This window comes from Leptosomus discolor, chromosome 1 (genome assembly GCF_034619465.1).
Source record: "Leptosomus discolor isolate bLepDis1 chromosome 1, bLepDis1.hap2, whole genome shotgun sequence".
In the NCBI taxonomy this organism is placed as follows: Eukaryota; Metazoa; Chordata; class Aves; order Leptosomiformes; family Leptosomidae; genus Leptosomus; species Leptosomus discolor.
This window is the reverse complement of record NC_141391.1, coordinates 179,063,224-179,087,454: the sequence shown is the minus strand read 5'-3', so window position 1 is coordinate 179,087,454 and position 24,231 is coordinate 179,063,224. Positions and strand designations below refer to the sequence as shown.

The 24,231-nt window shown below is 40.8% G+C and overlaps 1 protein-coding gene across 1 annotated transcript in view; it reads right to left on the bottom strand.

The window, feature by feature from the left end:
* Positions 1-24,231, bottom strand: part of PTPRR (protein tyrosine phosphatase receptor type R) — a 152,232-nt gene that overhangs the window by 495 nt on the left and 127,506 nt on the right. Inside the window, exons 9-13 of the mRNA XM_086461953.1 lie at positions 21,737-21,816; positions 19,420-19,557; positions 12,571-12,681; positions 11,235-11,392; positions 6,014-6,127 (exon numbers count right to left, since the gene is read on the bottom strand). Of these exons, the coding sequence (XP_086318079.1) occupies positions 6,014-6,127; positions 11,235-11,392; positions 12,571-12,681; positions 19,420-19,557; positions 21,737-21,816 (601 nt within the window). The remainder of the gene's footprint in view (positions 1-6,013; positions 6,128-11,234; positions 11,393-12,570; positions 12,682-19,419; positions 19,558-21,736; positions 21,817-24,231) is intronic.

Here is a 24,231-nt window from a genome sequence, read left to right as displayed (position 1 = left end):
TACTAAAAACGTAACCTTTGGTGACCCTCAGATCGCCTGCGTAAAGAACAGCTTTTCCTGTCCTCTTTCTAACGCCTACAACGCATCCTGTCTGAACAGCAGCCACCTAAGAAATTTTACAGCAGTGACTCATTTCAGGACCAACAATACAAAAGAGTTTAACGACCATAAAAAGACTAGATACAGCCAGCTTGGATTAGATGCCTGTATTTAAGACATTCACCTGATAGCAATCCCCTGTTCAGGTTTAAGTATAAGGATCATGTCCCACATCTCCAGTGCCAACAGCAGTGTGGTAGGAAGCGGATGATGTCCCACAGGAGGTTGGTGTGATATTTAGTAACAGTGGTACCATTCAGCCCTGAAATTAAACCGAGCCTCTTCTGACAGTGCTAAGGTCTTCCAGGTCTCAATTCTCATGAAGTGTAGCCTCAAGTTTACTTAATTCCACTTCTATTATCTTATCTGCCAGGGTATTCAAAGCTACCTACTCTGCTTCTAGAACCAAGCCCTCAGTTCAACCTCAGTGTACCCTGGAGCAGCTGGTTACCTTCGAGGGGATGAAAGACTAAATGGCCTTAGTGGGAAGGAAGACATTAAGATGTGTTTGTATTTGGCTTCAGCTAGATCTTCATTGAAACAGGCAAATTTGTGAGGGATTTGGATCCAGAGCAATGTCAAAGCCAGGCATCTTGCAGGAGAGGGTCCAACAAAACTCCCATGTGATCCCTTCAGACACTTAGCAACAAAAGTGTCTACTGATATACAAAGATATATGAAAAAAGGTAAAACTGCCTCAACAAGTGTTATCCTTTAGTATTAGAGAACATTATCTGCAACCTTAAGGTCCTTTCATTTTCCTCAGTGCTACTGGGTGGTTAAATGGCTGTGTCAGGAAAAACATAACTAAAATAATACCTACTTCTTTAAGCAAGTGACCAACTGTCTGTGCTCCTCCAGTAAGCTCAGGCGATTGAAGAACACCTTTTAGTGAGTTGCATGTCTGTTATGATATGCTATTCCTAGGAATTAAATCACAGACCCTTAAACGGTCCCATCCGGTGCAAAATGCTGCAGCCTCTTAGCTTTGCCAAAAAAGATATCCACAAATTCTTAACTCTTGGTGGCCTACTGCCTTTAGCTGCTCTCCTCTGTGTCTGTCCCCTGCCTGGAGATCCAGCAAGAGTCTAAATGTGATGGGAGGGCTTTGCTCTGGTCCTCTGTGCTGCCTAGCCTCCTTCCTTCCTCCTCACTGCTGCGTCCTGCCCTGCCCACTCAGCCTCTTCCCAGCCTGCTTCCCTCCCTGTCTCCCCCATCAATGTTCCCCCAAGATGTTCTCCAAGGGAGTGCGCTTCCCAGGTTAGATCTGCTGAGTGGAAGGAGTGGAGGAAGGGAACGTATCCAGGGAGAAGGACTTGGCAGGAAGGGCAGGTTAAAGCAAGTTTGGCTGTGCTAGGCTTTTTGTGGGGGTGATCTTTGCTCCTTCCTCTTTGGTGCTGAAGTAACATACAAAATCCCCAAGAGGGCATGTATAAGACTGGCTGGGGCCAAGCCCAGCACTGCCACATTTACCTTATGTTAGCAAGTTTAACAGGGATGTTATGATGCTTCTGAACCCTGTATGTGTAAACCAATGTGCATCCCTGTCAGCTTAGGGGCACCTGAGTCTTACACAGAGTTCAGACAACTTGGCCTTGTCAGTGCTAATATACACAGGTTCCATGGAACCATAGCATCACAGAATGGTTTGGGTTGGAAGGGACCTTAAAGACCATCCAGTTCCAACCCCCCTGCCATGGGCAGGGACACCTTCCACTAGACCAGGTTGCTCAAAGCCCCCTCCAGCCTGGCCTTGAACACTGCCAGGGAGGGGGCAGCCACAGCTTCTCTGGGCAACCTGCTCCAGTGCCTCACCACCCTCACGGTGAAGAACTTCTTCCTTTTATCTAATCTAAATCTCCCCTCTTGCAGTTTGAAGCTGTTACCCCTCATCCTATCACTGCATTCCCTGATAAAGTGTCCCTCCCCATCTTTCCTGTAGGCCCCCTTTAAGTGCTGGAAGGCCGCTGTAAGGTCTCCCTGGAGCCTTATCTTCTCCAGGCTGAACAACCCCAACTCTCTCAGCCTGTCCTCATAGGGGAGGTGCTCCAGCCCCCTGATCATCTCTGTGGCCCTCCTCTGGACCTGTTTGAACAGGTCTGTGTTTTTCTTGTGCTGGGGGCCCCAGAACTGGATGCAGTACTGCAGGTGGGGTCTCACCAGAGCAGAGTAGAGGGGGAGAATCACCTCCTTCAACCTGCTGGCCACACTTCTTATGCAGCCCAGGGCACAATTGGCTTTCTGTGCTGCGAGCACACATTGCTGGCTTATGTCCAATTTTTCATCTACCAATATCCCCAAGTCCTCCTCCCCTATGTTCTTGTGCAAGGCTCGTGTTTAATAGCAAGGAATTATTGTGACCCTTAGGCATCAGTTTGTACAAAAGGCTGCATGGAAGAGCGTTTCAGGAGGAAATCTGCTCGAGGAGGGAGGTTTCCCCTTCCACATCCCTAGTCCCCAGAAGGGATGTACGCACAGCTACAGCACCTCTGGGTGTGCAGCCTTCGTTTTCTGTCAGAGCCCAGCAGCTCACAGGGGAGCTGGCAGTGTGGCCTGCTTGTTTTGGGCTGGTGCTCAGAATAAACAGCCCCTGGTATCCTGAGGGCTCAGGGACCATGACCAGCTCTTCCTAGGCAGCCATGGGGGAGGGAAGGGTCCTTTACCCTGCCCTCTGGCTTGCTGCTCCCTAGCTGGGTGCAGACTGCTCCACAATGAATGTGATGCAGGGTTTAGGAACTTTTTTTTTAGCCTGGGGCGATTAGTCAAAACACTTAAACAATGAATTGACGCACACTGGAAACTCTTTTCATCCTGTCTGAGGAGCCAAGAGCAAAGTTATCGGATGTCATTCCAAGAATGTGCCTTTAAGGTTAAGAATGTGCAAAGTTTCTGGATATCACAGTAAGTCTTGAAGATGCTTCACATCAAACATTTCCTGTTTCTGTTGCAAAACATTAAAAATGAACTGGTAAAAATGTAGGCTGAACGGACCTATGTGTCCACACACAGCATGGCTGTATTTCCATCCTGGGTCAAGATTTTGAGTGAATGGTCCATTTCCTCATGTTAGCTCAGCGCAGATAGTTACTGCCGGATTTGTTCATCCCTGAACTTGCACTGAACAGCTAAGAAGAAAGTGGCACCTGGACATAACTTACCTAGGAACAGCTCTCTCCTGTCTCATTCCCTGTTGGAGCTCATTTTAGATGTTTCCAGAGGGACTACATAGGCAGTTAATTAAAATACTTTTCAGCATAACATTTTGCCACCATCTGCAATTTGTCTGGATGCATGTTTGGTTCTCACTGAGTGTGCTGGGCAATGGGAATGTTTTGGTAAATCACTACAGCTCACTGTGAGTCCCTCAAGCACAGCTCTTTCCTCCTATTGCTCGATTCGCTTTGGTAGAAATGTGGCCGTGGACCCACATGACAAAAAGTTCACACACAAGTGGATACCATCGAGTGTGTTTATTCCATCTGTAGGTCTGTGTTTGGATGGTGCAGCTCTGAGCATGAGCAAGCCTGGCTGGGAACCTAGTGGAGATGAGGTATCAGGGATGAAATAGCCAGTGTACCCTCTTACGCAGGTTTCTGGCTCCCAAGTGGTCAGAAAAAACTATCCTTTTCTGCTGAACTCTCTTTTTTTTTTCTCTTTTGTGAGGGCCCTCTGATGTACAAAGAATAAATTGGAGCTCAGCTGCTGGCCAGCATCATGAGGAAGACAGCTTCATTGCTGTTCCTGCTCTGCTCCTGGTTATTTATACCCCATTGCTAATGTTGGCCATGCTGGTAACTGAAGCGCGACACAGCTGTGGCCAGCGCCAGCTCTTACAGCCAAGTCTAGCGGGAGGTTACTTTTTGCCAGCTTCATGCCATGTGTAATGACCCTGTCTCACACACCACCTGCAATAACCACCGCGGCAGGACTGGGTCATCAAAGGAAGCTGGTCTCATCGAGCTTTGTCCATGCAACAGTGACACTCAGCCACTTTATGAACCCATGGTCTGGTTAGGCTGACCATGGCTACCGTAGTCTTAGGGGCTGCTAAGCTCTGCCAGGTGAGTGAGAGCTATTCTGCATTATGGCCAATTGGAAAAAGAAAAGAAAAGAAAAAGAGGTTTTGGTTACTGAGTTTTGCCCAGAAAAACAGCTTTAAAAATTAAAACACAGATACACTTTTTGTCTCAGGCAATGCCTGGAGAACTGAGGTGCCTTAAGCAAGACCCCTGGAGTCTATTTATATAATCTCAATCTTGAAAAAATACAGAAATGAGTAAATCACAAGACCTAACAATTTTTATAAAAAGCTTTGTGTCACTGACATTGCTGATATGAATGTTTACATTTGGTCAGGTTTGCATTCTCTTTCCAAGTTTATCTAGGATACTAATACATGTAAAAGAGTTCATTAGTCAGATACACTCAATGAAATTGTGTTGTCAGTTATAATGCTGAAAATTTGGATTATTTTTTCTATTGCTGAAATAATGACATAAAAAATGATGTAGCTGAGACCAGAGTTTGCTTCTACTTCTCTAAAATGGAGTGTAAAAGCAATATGAAAAAGGTTATCTTATAACAGAAATGATAAAATTGGGAAGAATACTACCAAACTTTTTCAATAAGATGAACAGATAATCAGAACAGAGTGATGGAAATTTGGGGTTGATAATTTAAAAGAGAGTAAGCATTTTTCCCTCAGCTCTTCCATCTTTTTTGTTGCTGAGATTTTTATGTCAGGAACTCCCCTTGGAGAATTTTACACTCCAAGTGGCTGATGTTGCCCTATAAGAATTGCATTGCAATCTCTAGTACGATGAAGGCGTGTGGGAGAGGAAGGCAGAGGAGGTGATCCATGAACATGGTCAACTATAGGGATTCTGGCCCTTCTGCAATTCATGGTTCCATTGCCTTTCAGAACTCTTCAGGACAGAAAAATCCTGTACTGTCCTTTTGACCTAAGCTCTTTTTCAGCATTTGCACCCTTATGGATTATTTTCACTTAAAGAAGAAATGCATGTCAGAAGCAGTTGAGGTACTTGCAAGGAGATTGTATGAACCGGTACCTATAGGAGGAGAGAAACAAGACTTCCCTGTTCTTAGTGCACTCCTGTATTTACTTTATATAAAATCCTGTTTCCCCAAGCAGAATAAATAAGAAAAGTATAACCAAACCAACAGCTTCCATTGTGCACAATAACCACATCCTCCTTTCCAACACAAATCTCTCTTCAGCCACAGTTTCACAAAACAAATCACTCTGCAACAATGCTGGCTTACAGTGTTCCTGCTCCCAAGCTCTGAATGCAATCAGGGAATTGATCTGACTGAAGAAAATTCCACAACAAATGCCTTGCTAATTCCTTAAGCTGAGTAAATTTGCTAACCCAGTTCAAAAGGACCCCCAGCACAGCTGAGGGAATACCAACAGCACCAGATTTGGCTCTTTCCACTGCATAAAGAAACTACACACTGAGTAAGCCTGGATGTCCCTGTCAATTTGGGCTCAAAGACAATCCCTTGCCTCCAGATTGCCCGTGTCTGTTGTGTCCTAGTGGGGTGCTGCAGACAGCAGAAAGCTCCAGGAGAGGAAAAGAGGAGTGCCAAGTGCCCAGCAACTGCAGGGTTGCTATCGGAGAATTTCATTCAGTGGAGTCTCATACAGTTTCACCCAGAAAACAATATTCCTTATTCAGGATCTAAATATGAATGTTACCCTGAATACTCAGTTAATGCTTTTGCAAGAGTCAGCAAAAGTGATGGCAGCCATTTCATGTAAAGCAACATTCAACCGTGAAAAGGTTTTCAGAATCATTATTGAATCATTACTGATCATTACTGAATCATTTCAGTAATGATTTCAGAATCATTTTGGAATCATTGACTGATTTATGGTCCTTTTGGAACTCACCGATCCACTCGAAGCTGGCAGACAATGCTCAATGCATCTACAACTCCCTCTTCCTTCAGCTGCTGACAACCAATGGCCGTGGCAATAAAACATCCAGTTCTTCCTATACCAGCACTGAAAAGAAGGCAAAATTTAATAGGGGAATGGAGTTTGCAGATCAAAAGAGTTAAGTGGAAAACACTAAATAGATATGAAAACACTAAATATGGAATTGCTAGAACTCAGTTCCTGGGTGCATGACTAGCAAGGGTAACTTCTCAGCTCACTTTCTTAGAAAGAAATGAAAGGGTGCACTGCTCCAGCTGTCCAGCTCTAGTGGGTAATTAGTGAGGCTTACACGTTTCCAGTTTGCACACAAGTGTATGGTAAGAAAAACAATCTCCATCAGCACCACAAAGTCCAAGTGTTCTCTGACACAGTCCAAGCAAATGATGGAGATGCACTGAGATGGGGGAAAAGCCCACCTAAAGGCAAAAATCAGTGGGGCTTTATGTTTGAAGACTTCAAAGTATACAGGGGTTCTGCTAACCATACCTCTAACCATGAAGGTAAAAAGGACCTAGAACCATGCTGATAAAGTTAACTTCCTCTCCTGTGATTCTACAGGAGGGAGAAGGATTTGGTGCTGTAACTCTCCAGGTTTTCTTGATGCCAGCATGGAAACAGCCATTTTAGCATTAATTTTACTCCCTGGGTCTCTGAGACTTTTGAGAATCTCTGCCCCACCCTGTTTCTTGCTTAAGTAGTGTGGAATTCAGTGCAGCTCATCCCCGTCATGCTGTATGGCAGGAAAATGGGAGGAAAATAGTTAAAACATGGAGTCAGGGGGTCCAATCTCCATGACTGCTTTATAGTAAATACTTAATCGTGTGGTGCCTTGCTTTCTTCATCTGTGCAATAGGTATGAAGGCTACCTGTCTAATAAGAGCAATGCAGGCATTACTTAAATTAGTGCCAGGAAGAATCCATTGAGTGTCTCAGATGGAAACTTGACATATCTGAGTGCAGGAGTATGTCCATTTGCTCCAGCTGAAACAAATCACGATCTACTCACCACAGAATGAAAGATAGGAGTGCTTTATAGACTCAAGAGCCCTCCCATCTGGAAGTGAACATTTCCAAGAGGACTCAACAGTATTAAATATATGAGGATGTCTAAGCCGACCATGAGGGGATAATGAAAGATAAAACTGGCAGCGTAAGAAAGGATCAAGTGAGACGAAGATCCTGAGATGACAGCCTGTCTCCTTGGACATCAATATCTACGGGCTAAATGTATCCAAAAGGAGAAGGACATAGTTTATAAAGAGGGATTTGGAGAAAGCAATCTAATGCATACCCCCATTCTCTTCCTCAAGTATTTTGAAAACTTTGAAAGCAGGGCTAAGGAGTTTAAACAATTCAGATGTAAGTGCAGTTGGCTATAATGAAAGGTTCTTCTTTTCCCTTTTTTTGGGGTGGATTAAGTGTTCTTGGACAAGTTCTTAATATGTTCTAAACAAAGACTAGCGTTTTCTAATGTATTTTCTTCCTCAGCTCAGGCGTGCCGGTCCTATCTTATTACATAGCTTTATTTCAGATAGTGCAAGATAAAAATGACATTGTTTTTTGATTGTCTGACATTTCTTTCATGGTATATCTAGAAAATATGGAGAGCTACTTACTTTGAAGTATTTTCAAGCACCCAAACATGATGTGTATATATATATATATATAGTTCTATTATATGTATTTCTATTTTCCCCTTCTTTTTAGGAATTTAGGGTGTTATAGCTCATTCGTAACAACTGTGGTCTGTTAATTGGAGGTGTGGACTATTGGACTGTTACAATTTTGGGATTAAGAAATGCAGGCAGTATGCTTTTTATAGAACACATTCATGCACTAGCTGATGAGGAAAGAAAAGCAAAAACTTCCAACAATATCTATAGCAGTGTCAAGTTTCTGAGCATGAAAATTTTATCCCTTATTCTCCTTTAAGAAACTCTGACAAGTCCTCCAATATGCCAAATGGCTGGTTCTTCTGGGAAATAGGAAATGGCATTGTGGTCCAGATTCTCAGTCAATTGGTTTCATGGACTATATGGGGCTAAATTAGTTTCACATTTGCAGAATATAATTCTGTGCTCTAATTCTTCCTTATTGATTCAATTTAAATAAAAAACCTTTTCTCTCTACATTTGAAATCTCTCAACTAAAACTTGTATTTGATCCCAAACCACCTAGTTGCCATTAAATCCAAACTTATTTTGATATACTAACTACACATCCAAAGGACAGATTAAGGAGATATTTTCCATATTTACCACATGCTTTCAATGAGTGATGTGAGAGAGGAAATACATACCTTTCCAGTGGATGCCACTATAAAGATTAGTAGGAATTTAAAACTTTCTTCCTTTGGGAGTCTGTGTCCTTGGTGTCTGTGTACTGGACTTCAGTCAGGTATTTGACACAGTCTCCCACAGCACCCTATTGGACAAGCTGGCAGCTCATGGCTTAGACAGGTGTACTCTTCACTGGGTTAGAAACTGGCTGGATGGCTGAGCCCAGAGAGTTGTGGTAAATGGAGTTAAATCCAGTTGGCAAGCGGTCACAAGTAGTGTTCCCTAGGGCTCAGTTTTGAGGCCAGTCTTGTTTAATAACTTTATTGATGATCTGGATGAGGGGATTGAGTGCACCCTGAGTAAGTTTGCAGATAACATAAAATTAAGTGGGGGTGTCGATCTGCTTGAGAGTAGGAAGGCTCTGCAGAGGGATCTGGACAAGTGGGATTGATGGGCCAAGGTCGATTGTATGAGGTTCAACAAGGCCAAGTGCCAGGTCCTGCACTTGGGTCACAACCACCCCATGCAGCGCTACAGGCTTGGGGATGAGGGGCTGGAAAGCTGCCCAGCAGAAAAGGGCCTGGGGGTGCTGGTCGACAGCCGGCAGAACATGAGCCAGCAGTGTGCCCAGGTGGCCAAGAAGGCCAACAGCATCCTGGCCTGTATCAGCAATAGTGTGGCCAGCAGGAGTAGGGAAATGATCATGCCTCCATACTCAGCATTGGTGAGGCCGCGCCTCGAATGCTGTGTGCAGTTTTGGGCCCCTCACTACAAGAAAGACATTGAGGTGCTGAAGCGTGTCCAGAGAAGGGCAACGAAGCTGGTGCAGGGTCTGGAGAACAAGTCTTATGGGGAGCAGCTAAGGGAACTGGGGTTGTTTAGTCTGGAGAAAAGGAGGCTCAGGGGAACCTTATTGCTCTCTACAACTACCTAAAAGGAGGTTGGAGTGAGGCTGGTGTCGGTCTCTTCTCCTCTGTAACTAATGACAGGACAAGAGGTAATGGCCTCAAGCTGCACCAGGGAAGATTTAGATTGGATATTAGGAAAAATTTCTTTATTGAAAGAGCGGTTAGGCATTGGAACAGGTTGCCCAGGGAGGTGGTGGAGTCACCATCCCTGGAGGTGTTCAAAAGACATATAGATGTGGTGCTTAGGGACATGGTTTAGTGGTGGGCTTGGTAGTGTTAGGTTAATGGTTGGACCTGATGATCTTGAAGGTCTTTTCCAACCAAAATGATTCTATGATTCTATGATTTCAAGGACCAAAACAAATGTTTACAATATTTCCTACTCTTTTGCAGAATAGGAACTACTTTGCCAAAAGTATTTGAGCCCTTCTTACACCCTGAATCCTGAATGGGCTCATCACTGAAGTGTGTAAGATGGCACCCTATGCTGATAAGATACAAGAGGACATGGACAAAAAACTCTTTTTTTTTTGCACTAGTGCCATAATTCTCAATATTCAGGGATTACTAAAGCATTTCTGCTTCAGATTAAGGATCGTTGTCTGAGTGTGCATTGTAAAGGTCCTCTGGGAATAACTGAGAATTGTGTAGCTGTATCTGATGTCCAAGTTTAAAAGTGTGCACAGGCTCTCTAAGACCTGGATGACCTCAACTGCAACTCAGATTAAAAGGGAATAAACTGTCTGACTAGAAACTGGAGTGTGAGTGAGTTTACACGTTTTGTAGACCATAGTGTAGTAAGTGTATAGATAGCTGCATTGCCACTGAATAACTATTAATTTTAATCACAACTGAGATATCTGGGTCTTTAATCGTTAATAAATTCCTGCTCATGATACAGACATTACTGTCATATCACTCACCTCAGAAAGACACCCTATTCTTCTGAAGACCTTGATTACTGAAGATCCTTACTAGAAAAACAGGACTTTAGTAGCCATCCACAGATTTGTGGATTGGGTAGGGAAACTACAATTCCTGATAAAAACAGCTGCATAAGATTTGGGAAAGTTCCTTGTTCATCACATTCTGGTTTTGAAAAATGATGGGTTGTTCAAATCTGGCTTCCATTTCTCTAAATCTCCTAAATATGGAGTTGAAAAGAAGTGGTTCAAGATGAAAAGTTCTGTTTTGAGATGGATACTCGTAGGAAGAAAAAAGAAAAGTACATTCCCAACTGTAAGAGATGTGTCATCACAGTTACAAGACAAAGCAAGTAAGGAAATGCTGATTTTAAACCTTTTTTTCTGTTTTGCTTCACCTACTTCTTACCACCAATATAACAAATCCAGTGCTGCTTCCTACTACTTACATTGCAACATGGGGCAATGAATCAATATAAAGCAATCAAGTGGAATTTAATTAGAATTATTAGCAGGACATTCTCTGGTTCATTACAATTTGTGTGAATAACACTCTGCTCCTGTGTACTGAATAACACTTTTCTCTTGATCGTCAAACCGACTGCCTTTGTGAAAACATTCACAAATTTTAGTATGCATGTGTTTTGTTCTCCAAATTTGTACCTGATGGCTGCTGCTCAAAATTGACTTGCTTTACAACATTTTAGCCAACCAGTCACAGGGCATTGCATCTGACTTAGGTATGTAATTACACAACAAGACTAAAAAGAAAGCAAACTAGGAATAAGAAACAGAAGCAACATAATTTTTCCAGCTGGTCTTTCAAAACCAGAGTTCATTAGCAGAAATGGAGAACGGTTCAGAAATGATTTGCTAGCAACAGGGGAATTCTCTCCAAAACTCAAATCCTCAAACATGAACTGAAAAAGTCAATTAGCATGAAAAGGATCTGCAGAATTCTACTCTTCCCCAAATACGTTCTTTGATTAGGAGGCAGACTGTTTGTTGTGATTTGCTGTGGCCTTGCTTTGGGCAGTCATTGAAGAGAAGGATTGCAAATTACCTGCAGTGCACAATGACAGGCCCTCTGCCCGGTGATTCCACCCTGTCCTCTTCTACATCCAGCATGAGCTGCAGCAGCGGCTGAGCGCTGTCAGGGGTTTTGTGGTCCGGCCAGGATGTGTACCAGTAGTGTTTCACACTCCGGGACTGACTCCCTTGCTGAAAATAACATGAAGATTTTATATGCACACTTGTGGTGAACAATTCTTTTTATTTCTCTCAATGTTATGGTAAAAAGACAGTAAAAATGTTGAGAGATTTAACAATTTTTTTTTTATTGGACTTGGAGGATGCAATTGCAGGGAACAGACATGCTTCCAGGGACCCAATTGTAAGAAGGGGTTATGCACCTGAAAACTTAGCTGTTTTTTCAGCTATGTAAGTTCTGCTCTGTCCATCTGACTACTGACTTGCTGCCTGTGTTGTCAATTGGGAATTGTCAGAGGTCTGTGTTAGATCAGCAGTAAGATCTAGAGAGATTAGCTTGATCTGGGCTTCTGAATCTCTAAATTATTATATCTTTCCACTGCCTTTTAAGGACATTAATAAGGGTCTGATACTAAAATTACCAGAGTATTTAAGTTAAAGGTGCAGAAGAACTGCCCTTCTAGATTAATCAAACATCCTAGTTTATCCAGTTATTCTCTCCAACAGATGCTGCTGCCATTTACTTCAACAAGCAAAGTGGCTAAATATGGGCTAGAGTAATTTGTGTTGGATGATATGGCTTCTGCCCCCTTCTCACTGCCTGGGCTGAAACACCAAACAAATTTTCCCACTTCATTATTTATTGTAAAGCCCTGTCAGAAGCAGCAGATGATGTAATCCAATAGCACGTAAGTATAATAGGGGGAGTAACTTAGAACAGGAGCATCTGCCTTATTTTGCACAGTTCATGTTTAGTCAGAATCATGAAAGCATGAAGCTTTCCTTGTATACTCCTTATATTTTTAGCTTCTCAAATAGGCTATAGATGCACTCAGCACACAACATGAGCAGCGTATCTTTTTCAGAATGATGCTATGCTAGTTCTTTCATTCACTGAAATCCCTTTACATCGCCTTGGCAGTGCTAAAAAAGCCTCAGAGCAAATGTAATGCAAGAGAGTGAAACTTGCACTCTTTTTGAAGCCTTTTTTTGTTGCCAGAGTGATACAAAGCAGCAACATGGTAAGTATTCCAGTGCTGTGGTCTCAATCTTACCTTGCAGCTGTGAGCTTTGTAGCTCAGTTACTCCTCCTGTAAAAATTTATACCGTTTAAAAGAACCAGTTTAACTTCATTTAACGTTAAAAACACAAAGTGTTAGGAACAACGCTTCTCAGATGCAGATTGTTACCTTTATTGTAAGCTGACGGACAGTATAGTTCTCGCATTCTTGCACACTGTTAACAAGGACTTCAACCTTCCCATAGATTCCTCTTTTTTCTGGCCAATAAAGCACGCATTTCTGTAAAGCAAGCATTAGTGTAATCAGAAAACTGGATCCTGGAGTCATATTCACATCTACTTTTTTACACAAAATGTATTTGTCTGGAAAGTTCAGATTAATTCAACCAAGGTGTTATCCATGTCAGAAGCATTCCTAAATAAGATACTGCAGGGTTCTTAATGAATTAGTTTGGCCTGATCTTCAGGATCTGAGTTTTTCAAATATGGACCTCTATTGCTGAACACCTTGGACAACTGTTTTTAATCTTAAAAGCTCAATGAAGTTCAGTTAAAGGAATTATTTTCCACATTCAGAATTAAAGATTTTTTTCCCTAGAACATTCTTTATTTCATAGAATTAAATTTATAAATTTTACTCATTCCAAATGAGATTTCCTTCTGAGCAAGAGCGTCAGCATTTGTCCTCTTCTTATCAGACTTTTTATCCTCTTTACTCTGCTGAGCCCTGATACAACAAATCACGTAAATGTGCCCTTAGATCTTACAGAATTCAATAGCACTTAATGTACATGTTAAAGTATTTTGCAGAATCTGAGTTGCCTACTCTATAACTTACTGGAAATGAATGTTAAAAAAATCCATCAGTCTTGCTAGAGCTACATAAAATTATATACAGAATTCTTAATGAATAAGTAGTGTTATACTATTTCAGCAACGTATCTGACAAGCAGCTACTAAAAGGGAGATGAAGAAATAGTATTTAAAATATGAATCATTTTATTTTTCCCCAATAGTTTACTTATCAAGTCAACTGCAACTTCATATTCATTTCCATTAAAGTATCTCTATATTCTACCTGAAAGCAAACATCCCTGTTGTATAATCACTTGTCTAAATATAGATGCTTATTACCTTAAGAGTATAAGGTGTTTGAAAAAACACATTTTCTGAAATAATGCTGGCCAACCTGACTTATTCATTAAATAATAAAAAAAACCCCAACAATTAAAGAAAACCTTCTTTTTAATATCCAATACACAGGTAAAAACACCAAGAGAACAGACAATTCTACAATAATAGGAATCCCAGAAGCAAACTTTTTTGTATTTCCTCACAAACTCTTGCTGAAGAAACTGACAGTAGACTGCATTATGCAGCAAAATGAAACAATCCTTTAATATAATTAATTGCCATAAAGGATAACTCCCAGTAAATCCTGCTAAAAATGATCCAGAAAAAAATACGAGTGAAATGCAAGGTTTTACCACCAGGTGTGATCTTTAAGCTGCTGCTCAATAACCTAATAGCTGATTGAACCGAATCATCCCTGTTGTATAAATACTTTTCTAAAAATAGATGCTCATTACCTTAATAGTGTAAGGTGTGTGAAAGGCACATTTTCTGAAATAATGCTGGCCAATCTGACTGGTTTCGTCCAAATCCTGTCTTTTGCAGAATTACTCGAACATCCTAAATTTGCTGTCTCCCCGAAGACATCAAGAATGGCAATAAAAATACTCAGAAATGTCTATGAAAAAAAGTGTTCACAAGTTCCACAGTTCCCCCATGTGACACATATAGCTACTATCATATCCCAGGTTTGCAATTCATGCCCCTCCCTGGGAGTGTAGTTTTCAGTGCTAACATGGGAAAAAGAAAAGTCTAAAATACACAATCGTACCCTGACAATCAACAATAGTTGAGTCAACCCCTGAGACTTCTTGATAAATGCGAGCATGCGACACTTGCTACAAAGCCTTCAGGCACTCCAGAAGAGTGTTTTTCTTGACTCTTTCCCAGAACTGGAATTGGCAACTTGTGCTGGGTGGACAATGAAATGGGGCTGTTCATTAAAATAACTTTCATTTAACAGGCCGTCTACATTTAGTGAGGTACAATGGATTATTTTTAACACAGTCTCCCTGCGTCTTTTAAAAATACCATTTGTTACTGCTTTAAAAAATAGCCTTGAAAATACAGCTGGGATCAGCTTGATCAGGTACTTCTAAGAAGACAGATATTTGGGAGAATTAACATGTTTTTGAAAGTTAATTGTAAAAAAAAGAATGAAGATGAAGATCGAAGGGATAAAGATATCAGACATACAGAAAATGATATAGAAAATCCCAGGAGCATTGGCAAAAAAGAATAAATTGCGACAAGCTATTACTTGAACCTAAAAGAAAATTCCACTGGTCTCAAGTAGGTATATTTTAAACCCATTCAAAAGCCAAACACAGTGGTTGAGAAGGCTGCTTTCTAGCCTCGTGTCTGTAATCAGTAAAAGTAAATTGCATGTAGTATACATCAGAAAAAAGGAAGAATTCACTTGTTCTTATCAGATAGTACTCCACCTCCACTCTTTGCGCTGGTCCTGATTCTGTTCCTTGCTCTTCTTTCAAGCTGCACAGTTTCCCTTTCAGCATATTCATATATTACAGCACTTTCTAAATAGGTCACATCTTTTGTGAGCTTGAGGTTGAACGTACAATCTTCTATGTAGTCAGCAAACGTGTAACAGATATGAGCAGGATTTTTTAAAAGATGCTTAAGCTTAAAAAAAAAAAGAAATCCTAACCAACTTGCATGGCAGCCAAAAGCCTGGGAATCTTCTTACTTTCACATGGAAAATCTCATGTTCCTGCTATCTTTCAAATTCCCCCCTCGGATTAATTTCCGTTTGTGATCTTGTTCCTAATAAATGATTATTTATTTCTGATCTGATGCCTTTTTTTTAAAAAACCACCAAACCCAACAAACCAACATTCCCTGACCTGAACAGGAAGTCTATTCAAGAAAGAGTATCACACATGACCTTTAATTGATTTCAGCCTTTGTCCTTCCCCCTGTGACAGGGCTGCAAGCTTAGGCTCCCTCCATGCCCTGTCCAGTTTCCTTGCAGGCCTCATCCAATGCCCACTGGGTGCCAGGCTTCATGGGACCACTCCCGAGGTGGATCTCCACAACTGCATAGTATCTGGCCCTGCCTTGGACTGGGGCTGCCACCTGCCATTTGCCACAGTTGGTCTGTGCTCAGGGGCACAGGCTTTTTTAACCTGCCAGAAGCGCTCCAATTGCATTCCGGTCCCTCAGTTCTGCCGAATGGAGGAGGGATCGGCCAGCTGACGTGTTATTTACTTGCCTTACTGTCCCTGGATTTGGACTCTGAACAAAACTAGTTTAACAATTCTGAAATATTTCTGAAGTTGCTTTACTTCAGCTCCACTTCTTGTTTAATTTTCCATATAGCTATGCTGACAAATTTACACATTAAATATCCCAATAACCAGGCCAACACACAACAGCAACAAATAATTACAACAAAGCTTCAATTCCAAAATCCCTTTTTACTCCTGCCCTCTATTTACTGTTACTACTAACTGAAGCATGAGAGGAATACTTTAAGAGGGCTTGCAGGATTTGTCTTCATAACTAAAATCCTCAAAGTTAGGACCAAATCTTCTTAATTATTTCCAAAACCTAAGACATATCTATGGTGCCAATACTCAACTTTACTAATAAATAATCTTCAAAGAGGCTTATGTGAATTCTGTAAAAGATAGGATTTCCAAATTCCAAAATCTACTTTGCTATGTGTAGATAAGTGTGCTTATAGACCAACTGAGGGAAAAAGTGTTACATGAAAAATAATATGACGTTTAAACAGTGAGTTAACAAGATTGACCTAGATAATTACTGACAACGAGACTTACGTTATCTGAATTGAATAAACATGCATTGTTTAATGCATCTGTCAGTACTAGTCCTTTCTTCTTGCAGAATGCTGCACAGTATCCTTTATTTATGCTCCCCAAAATATGTTTCCTGGTTAACAGGTAATGTTGCTAGTAAGTTTTGAAGGCAAACTAAATGCGTATTATCTATGGAGTACATAGCGTATCTACAAAAAACACTTGATACAATAGAAGTGTATAGACTTACCTATGAAAACATATAGAAGTCTATAAAATCCTTACAGTCCACATATTTGTCTAATTTACATTGCTCAGTTGTGTTGACTAAACAGTAATAGATGTTTATATGTGCCTCGTGGATGAAACTTTGTAAGATTGTAAAATATTGCTACAGAATTAGAGACGGTCACCTTCAGTGGGTGATTTATCTCATTCTCTTAGGGTGGGATGGATCACCTTCTGAAGGTGACTACTGCTTTTCAGTGACCAGAAAGTGTACCAAGATGACTAGATGACATGTGTTTTTCCTCATGTTAACCCTAAAATTATAGCCTAGAATTCCAAGTTTCTCATTTCAGGCAGAAGCTCCTTTGCTGTGGACTCTCCTTGCACAGATAGATTACCAATCTGTTCAGACATTGTGTAGTTTTGAGGACAGGTTTTACAGATTCTGCTTAAAATACTCACAGCACCCATAGTTCAGCATTATTCTTGCTTACAAATCAATCTCCTTTTTTTATCAGACTTGAAAATGAAAAAGAAAGAAAATCCAAAAATTTAATGCTCCGTGTTTTTTTCATACAGCTAAAATGAATATTTTACTTAGCACTCTATGTTTGTATTACAACTTCATCCATTTTACAAAGACTGTTACCACAGAGAGTCTTAACCATTTCTTCATCTCATGGAAGGAAGTAACTCTACAGAAACTTTTGTTTATTATCATTTCACACAATTCCCAGTGTTATTGCAAATTCATCAGTATTTTGAACCAGGACACTAATGTCCCAAATAATTTTGCTTATGCTAAAGAAATTAATTTATTGTTGAGATTAAGATTTTTCTTCTGTCTCTCATTTGAGACCTCCCTCATTATACATTATTTTATACATTATAGTATATTATAGTTCAAATGGAGGCTGACTGACACTATAACAACTGAGGAATGGGGCCTATACCTGAGAGTCAGGTACAGCGGTTTATTTGTGCAGTGGTGGATGCGGATGAATATGCTTTCAAATATGAAGGTATTTGCATGTGTGTATACTGCAGATGTACCTCTTTGAAATTGATGGAAATAAAGCAGACCACAGAGAGGAAAATAATCAACTGCTATTATGCTAAATAACATCTGGTCTTGCCTTCTTCATAGACAGCAGATACTTTAACAGTGAAGTTACTATGCTGAGCATAGCCACTAGCTAAGTTGTTTTCTTTTCAATAGCAAGCAACATTTCAGGAGGAACCTGCTAATGGTGGGAGAGTTCCTAAGCTTTCTAGACAGGGCAGGACAGCTAGTGCAAACACAGCCTCTCTATATAGCCTGGGAACGATTTGAGATTCCTCACCCTTTCTATTAGGAGGAAATTACCACTGCCAGGCCACAACAATGCAGATAAACACCAGTGCCTAGAGCCTGCGTAACTCAGGTAAACACAGGGCTTCCTGACACGGTGGAAACCACCGGGCACTTCTTTCAAGTCATTCTTCTTACACAGTGTCAGATGTGAGTGTTTAAACAGTCAGCATTTCCTCATACTTATTCTTTTGGCCAGTTAGCCTGGGGTAAGTTTTCTATGTTTCCAGGAGTAATCTTTTTAATGTAGGCTTCTGGACACTTGTTTGAGCTGTCTAGTGCAAAATGGCACCTTGTTTGGAAATACGTCTTGTGGTATTTTACAGGACTGACCTACTTTTTATATACAGCTTTCTTAAAATCCACTGGATTTTAAGTTCATGTTAGAAGCCCAAACTCATGGTGAAAAAGAGTCAAGCAGCTCTCAAGTGAAGAAGAAAGAAAAGTATGTCTACTGAGTCCACATTTAAATGGAACAGTGAATTTGAGCCCTAGTAATGCACCCAGGATCTTGGTCCCTTGATAGCTCAGGCTGGGAACTTTGCCTGAAAAAACTCTGTTTCTTTATCATCACATGCATCTGAGTTTGAAGAGCAGGGGTGTGAGTGGAGCAGGGGCAGTATGGCCCTAGTGCTTACCTAGCAACGTGCTAAGACCTGGTTGAGGCACCTACACGGAGTTGGGAATTGCTATCAAGTCTAGCAGTTTGGACTCAAGAAAAAATGTCAAACTCCTTTATGTCTGTCTCTCTCTTGTCCACAAGCCCTCTAAACCACTTCTTTAACAGTATTCTAGAACAGAGCTTTGTGTTGGCCCTCTGCATGGGAGAATTTTCATTCCTAGTATCTGGCAGTCATAAATATGGACTCTGGCACTATCAAGGAAAGCCTGGCAACAATTTACATGAATACTAAATAAAGCTATTAAAGATGTAGTTGGGAATAGATCCAAAAGTCATAGAATGTATAACAGGCAGTTAGACTGCCATTAGCAATTAAAATGCAATTGTCATCTCTGCTTGGTACTAAGGTAAAGAGACATGTATTTCCATTCTGGCTAAGTCCCTCCATAGTATTGGCATTTGGGAGCCCAAACTGTATTTCTGGGACGGTCCAGAAGATTTATAATATCTGGAGTGGATTCAAAACCTGCCATTATAGCAAAGTGCAAACTTCAACCACGTCAGGAAACCTCTAATCATAACACTATCTGCTTTTTATATACCCGAAAGTAACAAGAAGTACAGAGATGACCAACAGATAAATGAGGTGTTTCTTAAAAAATTATGAACCCAAAAGCACAGATCTACAAAACAGAATTACTTTTTGTCTTTTTTAATACATCTCTTATGATTGCTATGCAATTGCAGTTGGTCTATGTAGCTACCCCAACATTACTTTTCACATTGCCCATTACCACAGTATTTAAGAGCCAGTTATCTGCTAGCTTCCTTCCATATCTACTAAGGTTCTGTCTACAGTATGCAGACATAGGAATAACTTCCTAGTTTGGCTGGTTGTCATACCTCATTTTTTTCTTTCAGCTTTGTGATCATAACAATGACAGGGCTGTCTTCTTGCCAAACCATCTGCCAGAAATCATTCACGGTATTAATCATGGGTCCCTGAGTTGCAATGAAAGCCTTCTCTTTACCTCCATATCCCTGGTTTAGAAACAGACACAAAAGTATTTACTTTAAATTCATGTGGTCGACAAAAATTGCAGGTGAATGTCCTAAAAGAGCAGAAAAATTAATCTGGAATTAAAAAAATAAAAGGTTATTTGAACTGAAAGCCGTTACAACTAACAGTAGAGCAGATCAGAAATTTTTCAGTAGAACAGTTTTTCCTCTGGAAACTACTGATTCAATGGACTGAAATGGTCTTGAGAATACATCAATCCCTCTCAAATTTCCCTGCTTACTTGGATGCTTCTAGCTTACTCTGTTATCCAAGTTGTTGGGGCTTTCCATCATCCAGTTGTACTTTAATCCATGATTTATACTGCTGCAGTGTTTACAAGATAGTTTACAGTCAACAAGCCACAGAAAAAAAATGACAACTATAAAGCTGGTTTCTGTGAAGATTCATGACAGGAAAAAAGGTTTAAAATACATGAATCCTTGTGGAGTCAAAGACTGCTATGCATCTTTGTTAAGGGAGAAGCACCTTTATGAGACCTGATAGGAGGGACAGCTTATCAGTACAGGGAGTCCCGAGACACACAAGTGTATAGGCGGTCAAAGACAGGTCAGGCAAACAGTGGGGAAGCAGAGGAAAGGGAAAGGCAAGAAGAAGTAGGAAAAACAAGAGACTGACTTCTTATTTTTCAGGTGAGATGAAGAACTTGTGAGTTTGTGCAGTGACAGTGCCCAACAGTGATGCAGATCAGGAGAGCCTGGCAATATCTGAAGGGGATGACTGAATGGAGAATGGCTGGAGGTGGTGTGGGAGCCTCTAGCCATGCATCTTTCTTTTGGGTGCCCTTCTCCCTGACAGCTGTTACTCATTGCATGAACCAATGGGATAGATCCTCAGCTGGTATAAACAGTCCTCCTCCTACTCACCAATCTGCCTGAACATACTTTGTCCAAGACAGGTTTGTCAGGATCCTAGCAAGCCTAGTGATATTGCACACATGGATGTGAAATTTCATTTCATCGCTGGGTTGTATTTTTTCTGCAGTTGCCGACAGTTCAACTGGTGTTAGCAGCAGAAGGAATCATCATATGTTAGCCTGAAGGGCAGTGATATGGGGAAAAAGGAGACCTCAGAAGACTCAAAACATGGCCTGGCTGATAGAGGAGTTGCTCTCCAAAGAGAACCACTCTGCTTAGTTACATGATGATGTCTTTCATACAAAACAAGGGAAGTACAAATGTAAAGTGAGGCAAGGTAAGGGGCATGGGGGATGTGTACATATATATTCATGTACTGTTATTTAAATAAGCAATGTCATTGTAGAACTCTGGGGCCAAATTTCAGTTGCACTATTACATTTATTCCAGCTGAGGATTTGGTACATAACTCTAATCAAAACATTTAATTTTGCACATAGAGGACTACTCAAACATGACTGAAGTAGTTTCTTAGTAGTCTACTCGGTATACAGTGTGCCATGAGCTCAAGAAGGCTCTGTGTGTGTGTGTGTGTCATCGAGGATTATAACATAGCTGACACTTAGAAATAATGCTTTGCAACAGGTTCCAAGTTTTGTATCATGTAACTATTCAATATAGGGAGTAAAATGTGAACAAGTGTGTGCGCTGGTGCACATGTGTATATTTAACACATCTGTTTTGTGCTCCTTTTCACAAACTTGTTACAATATTTATTTAATTACTTAACTGATGATTTCAGGACTATCAATAGATATGCATGAAAACAACCTATCACCACTGAACTTATTTGTGGATAACATGACTGCAATGAGCAATCATACAGCTTATATTGCTGTGGACTCTGATCTTCCCGTTACCAAAATACCAGTATCTCTGTCACTGTTAAAAGGTAACCCTCTTCTCCTTACTATAAGGCAGTAGGACAATATTAAATGGTAAATACTGAAGTAAACAAATAGTAATGCATGTGTTTCTTAATGTTTTTTAGTAACGATTTGATAAATTGTTTACTTACTGCAACCATTTTAGTACATTCATGGCTATGTGGCCTTTGTTACAAACAGCTCATGAAACTTTCTATCACACCAATGTAGACAAAAGATTAGGATTTATCAATGAAGATGGGTAGAAATAAAATGAGTGGCACCTTGCCAAAACCAGCTATTCATGTGGAAAATCAAATATTGTCTCAAAAGCAGATGAAGAGTGTACATTTACTTACCCTAATGTAGTTAGCATTTATGTAGGTACTCAAGGAGTCAGATGGATTTTTTGGTTTCAAATACACTCTGCTTAGAGGATCTAAGAGCACAAGGAAGATGGAAATTGAAAAGAAAACCCATAATTAGAAGATTTCTATAGAGAATCAAAGACTTGTTGAAGAAAATAATCTACTGTTATTCAGGGTTGTCAAGCACTAAAGCACTATGCATCAAATTCTTCCCTCTGCAAAGGCTCATCACGTGTTAACTAAGGTACAGCTATGCTGCACAGTGCTGGGCCGTGTAGAAGTATCTCAGCAAGCTGTGGGCATTGAAGCAACATCAGCAGGTTCAGGCAATGTTCAGCAAGGTCTAGTCTGCCTGTGTTGAGTATCAAGCTGACCTGCCTAGACTGTCTTTGAAAGCTGGTCATATCATTGTACAACGCTAGATAATTACACCGAGTCTTTTGGATTTAACTTTCATATCTTTTGCCTGAAGCTGTACTGTTCCAAAGACTACCATTAGATTTAAAATAAGAAAAGCTCCCTCTGCCTGGATGAAATCAGCTATGTGTTTTTATACCAATTTAGCTTCATTGTATGGGGCTGGACTAGGTAATCCGTATCCCTCTCTTCAGTCCTGTGTTCCCATCTGACACAATTTGTGGTCGTTCATGTGTACCAGACTGGAGACACAATGCCAAAATACAGGAATATTTTCCTTCATGCTCTTTGCTTCACTGTCTCAGATGATCTAGAACGGTGCAGGGGCCAGTTCTGTTCAGTATAGAGCTGGGGGTTACTAGGTCCCTCCTGCAAAGGATGTTCTTGCTTGTGATGATGTGATCTCCCATGTATTACCCTTTTGGAATTAAAGCCAGTAAACTCTCAATTACACAGTGTAACAGAAAGGAATAAGGAGAAGGGGACTGAGGTGCCTATGTTGTGGCTGTCTAGGGGCACACTTTGACTTTCTTCATAGCTTTTCTGAAAAAATATTTTACAATTTACAAAATGATCTTTTCAGTGGTGCCCAGCGACAGGACAAGAGGCAACGAGCACGAACTGGAGTACAGGAAGTTCTGCCTGAACATGAGGAAAAACTTCTTTACTCTGAGGGTGAAAGAGCACTGGAACAGGCTGCCCAGGGAGGTTGTGGAGTCTCCTACTCTAGAGGTATTCAAAACCCGCCTGGATGCAGTCCTGTGTAACCTGCTGTAGGTGAACCTGCTTTAGCAGGGGGGTTAGACTAGATGGTCTCCAGAGGTCCCTTCCAACCCCTGCCATTCTGTGATTCTGTGATTTCTTTACTGAAAAAAATAACCTTTTCTTCTGGCAGTTTGCTTAATTAATTAATTAGAATCAGCAGCTTTTTGAGAGTATACAGACACCTATTCATTTGGAAATAGTCTCTGGATAGCTGCTTCACTGAGTGCAATCTAGGCAAATCAAAGGAAGAGGAGGAATGATCCCAAACATACTTTATGTCCTTTTCCCACTGGAGGTCACGGGAGCAACTTGGGCAGGAATGGAGCCTCTGCAGGACCCAGGCTGGTGTTTTGAAAGTATGCCTCTTAAAATGTGCAAATGAATGCAGACTTCTAGTTCAAAGTCCCTGCATAGAAGTTCTGTCTTCCGAGTTAACAGCACCGCGTGAACCCTAGTCAGCTTGTGTTCAAATCTCTTTGTACTAGCTTTCCCGACTTTTTCACTTAGAGCTTTTTTTTCCTCTTAACAATATAAGGACAGGAAACCTCTCATTCCTTTTCAGCACAGAGTGATTATTAGCAATTTCCACAAATGCCTCAGGCTACGTGGCCTTGAAAAAACACCAGCTTCCTTTAGCTCACACAATGCTTCTGATTCTGGTGTAGCTTGACCCCTACCTTAAAAAACCTCTTCCAAGCAGACTCAACATCTAGTTTAATTACCGTGTCTTGAGATAAATCCCTCTGTTACGAAGGAGCAGTTAATCAGTCTCACAATTTCTGAGACCTCCTTCCAACTCCAATCAACGAAATAAACACTGCTTCTGAATGAGAATCTTTTATAAATTAACAGTCCCGATCAGTTATGAAATAGGTAAGTGCTGTAAACTCAGCTCTGAAATGAGGAAAACCCGAGCGCCGCTAAAGAGCCAGAGCCACTTAGCAATTAATTGTCAGACACAAATGGAAGTAATTAGCTTCCTCCTGAATGACAAATACCTTGGAGGTAATAATCTTTTCCTCAAGGATGGCAAAGTCTGAGAGTCTGAAGCTACAGCAGAAAGACACAGATGGTGGCAGCAAGGCTGAATTCATCAATGTTTGTAAAGCATCTTGAAATGCAGCAGAGCTGTTAAGCACTTATAATTGCCAATAAAAGATGTCTCCTACAATTTTGACTGAGGCAAAATTATTGCTGTTTTTTTCCATGTATCTAGCAAGTCTGGAATAGCTCTCCCATTAGAGCAGAAGAAGCTTTCTCTAACTCCATCTTTAGCACATTAATATTGGCCTGAATTTACCAAG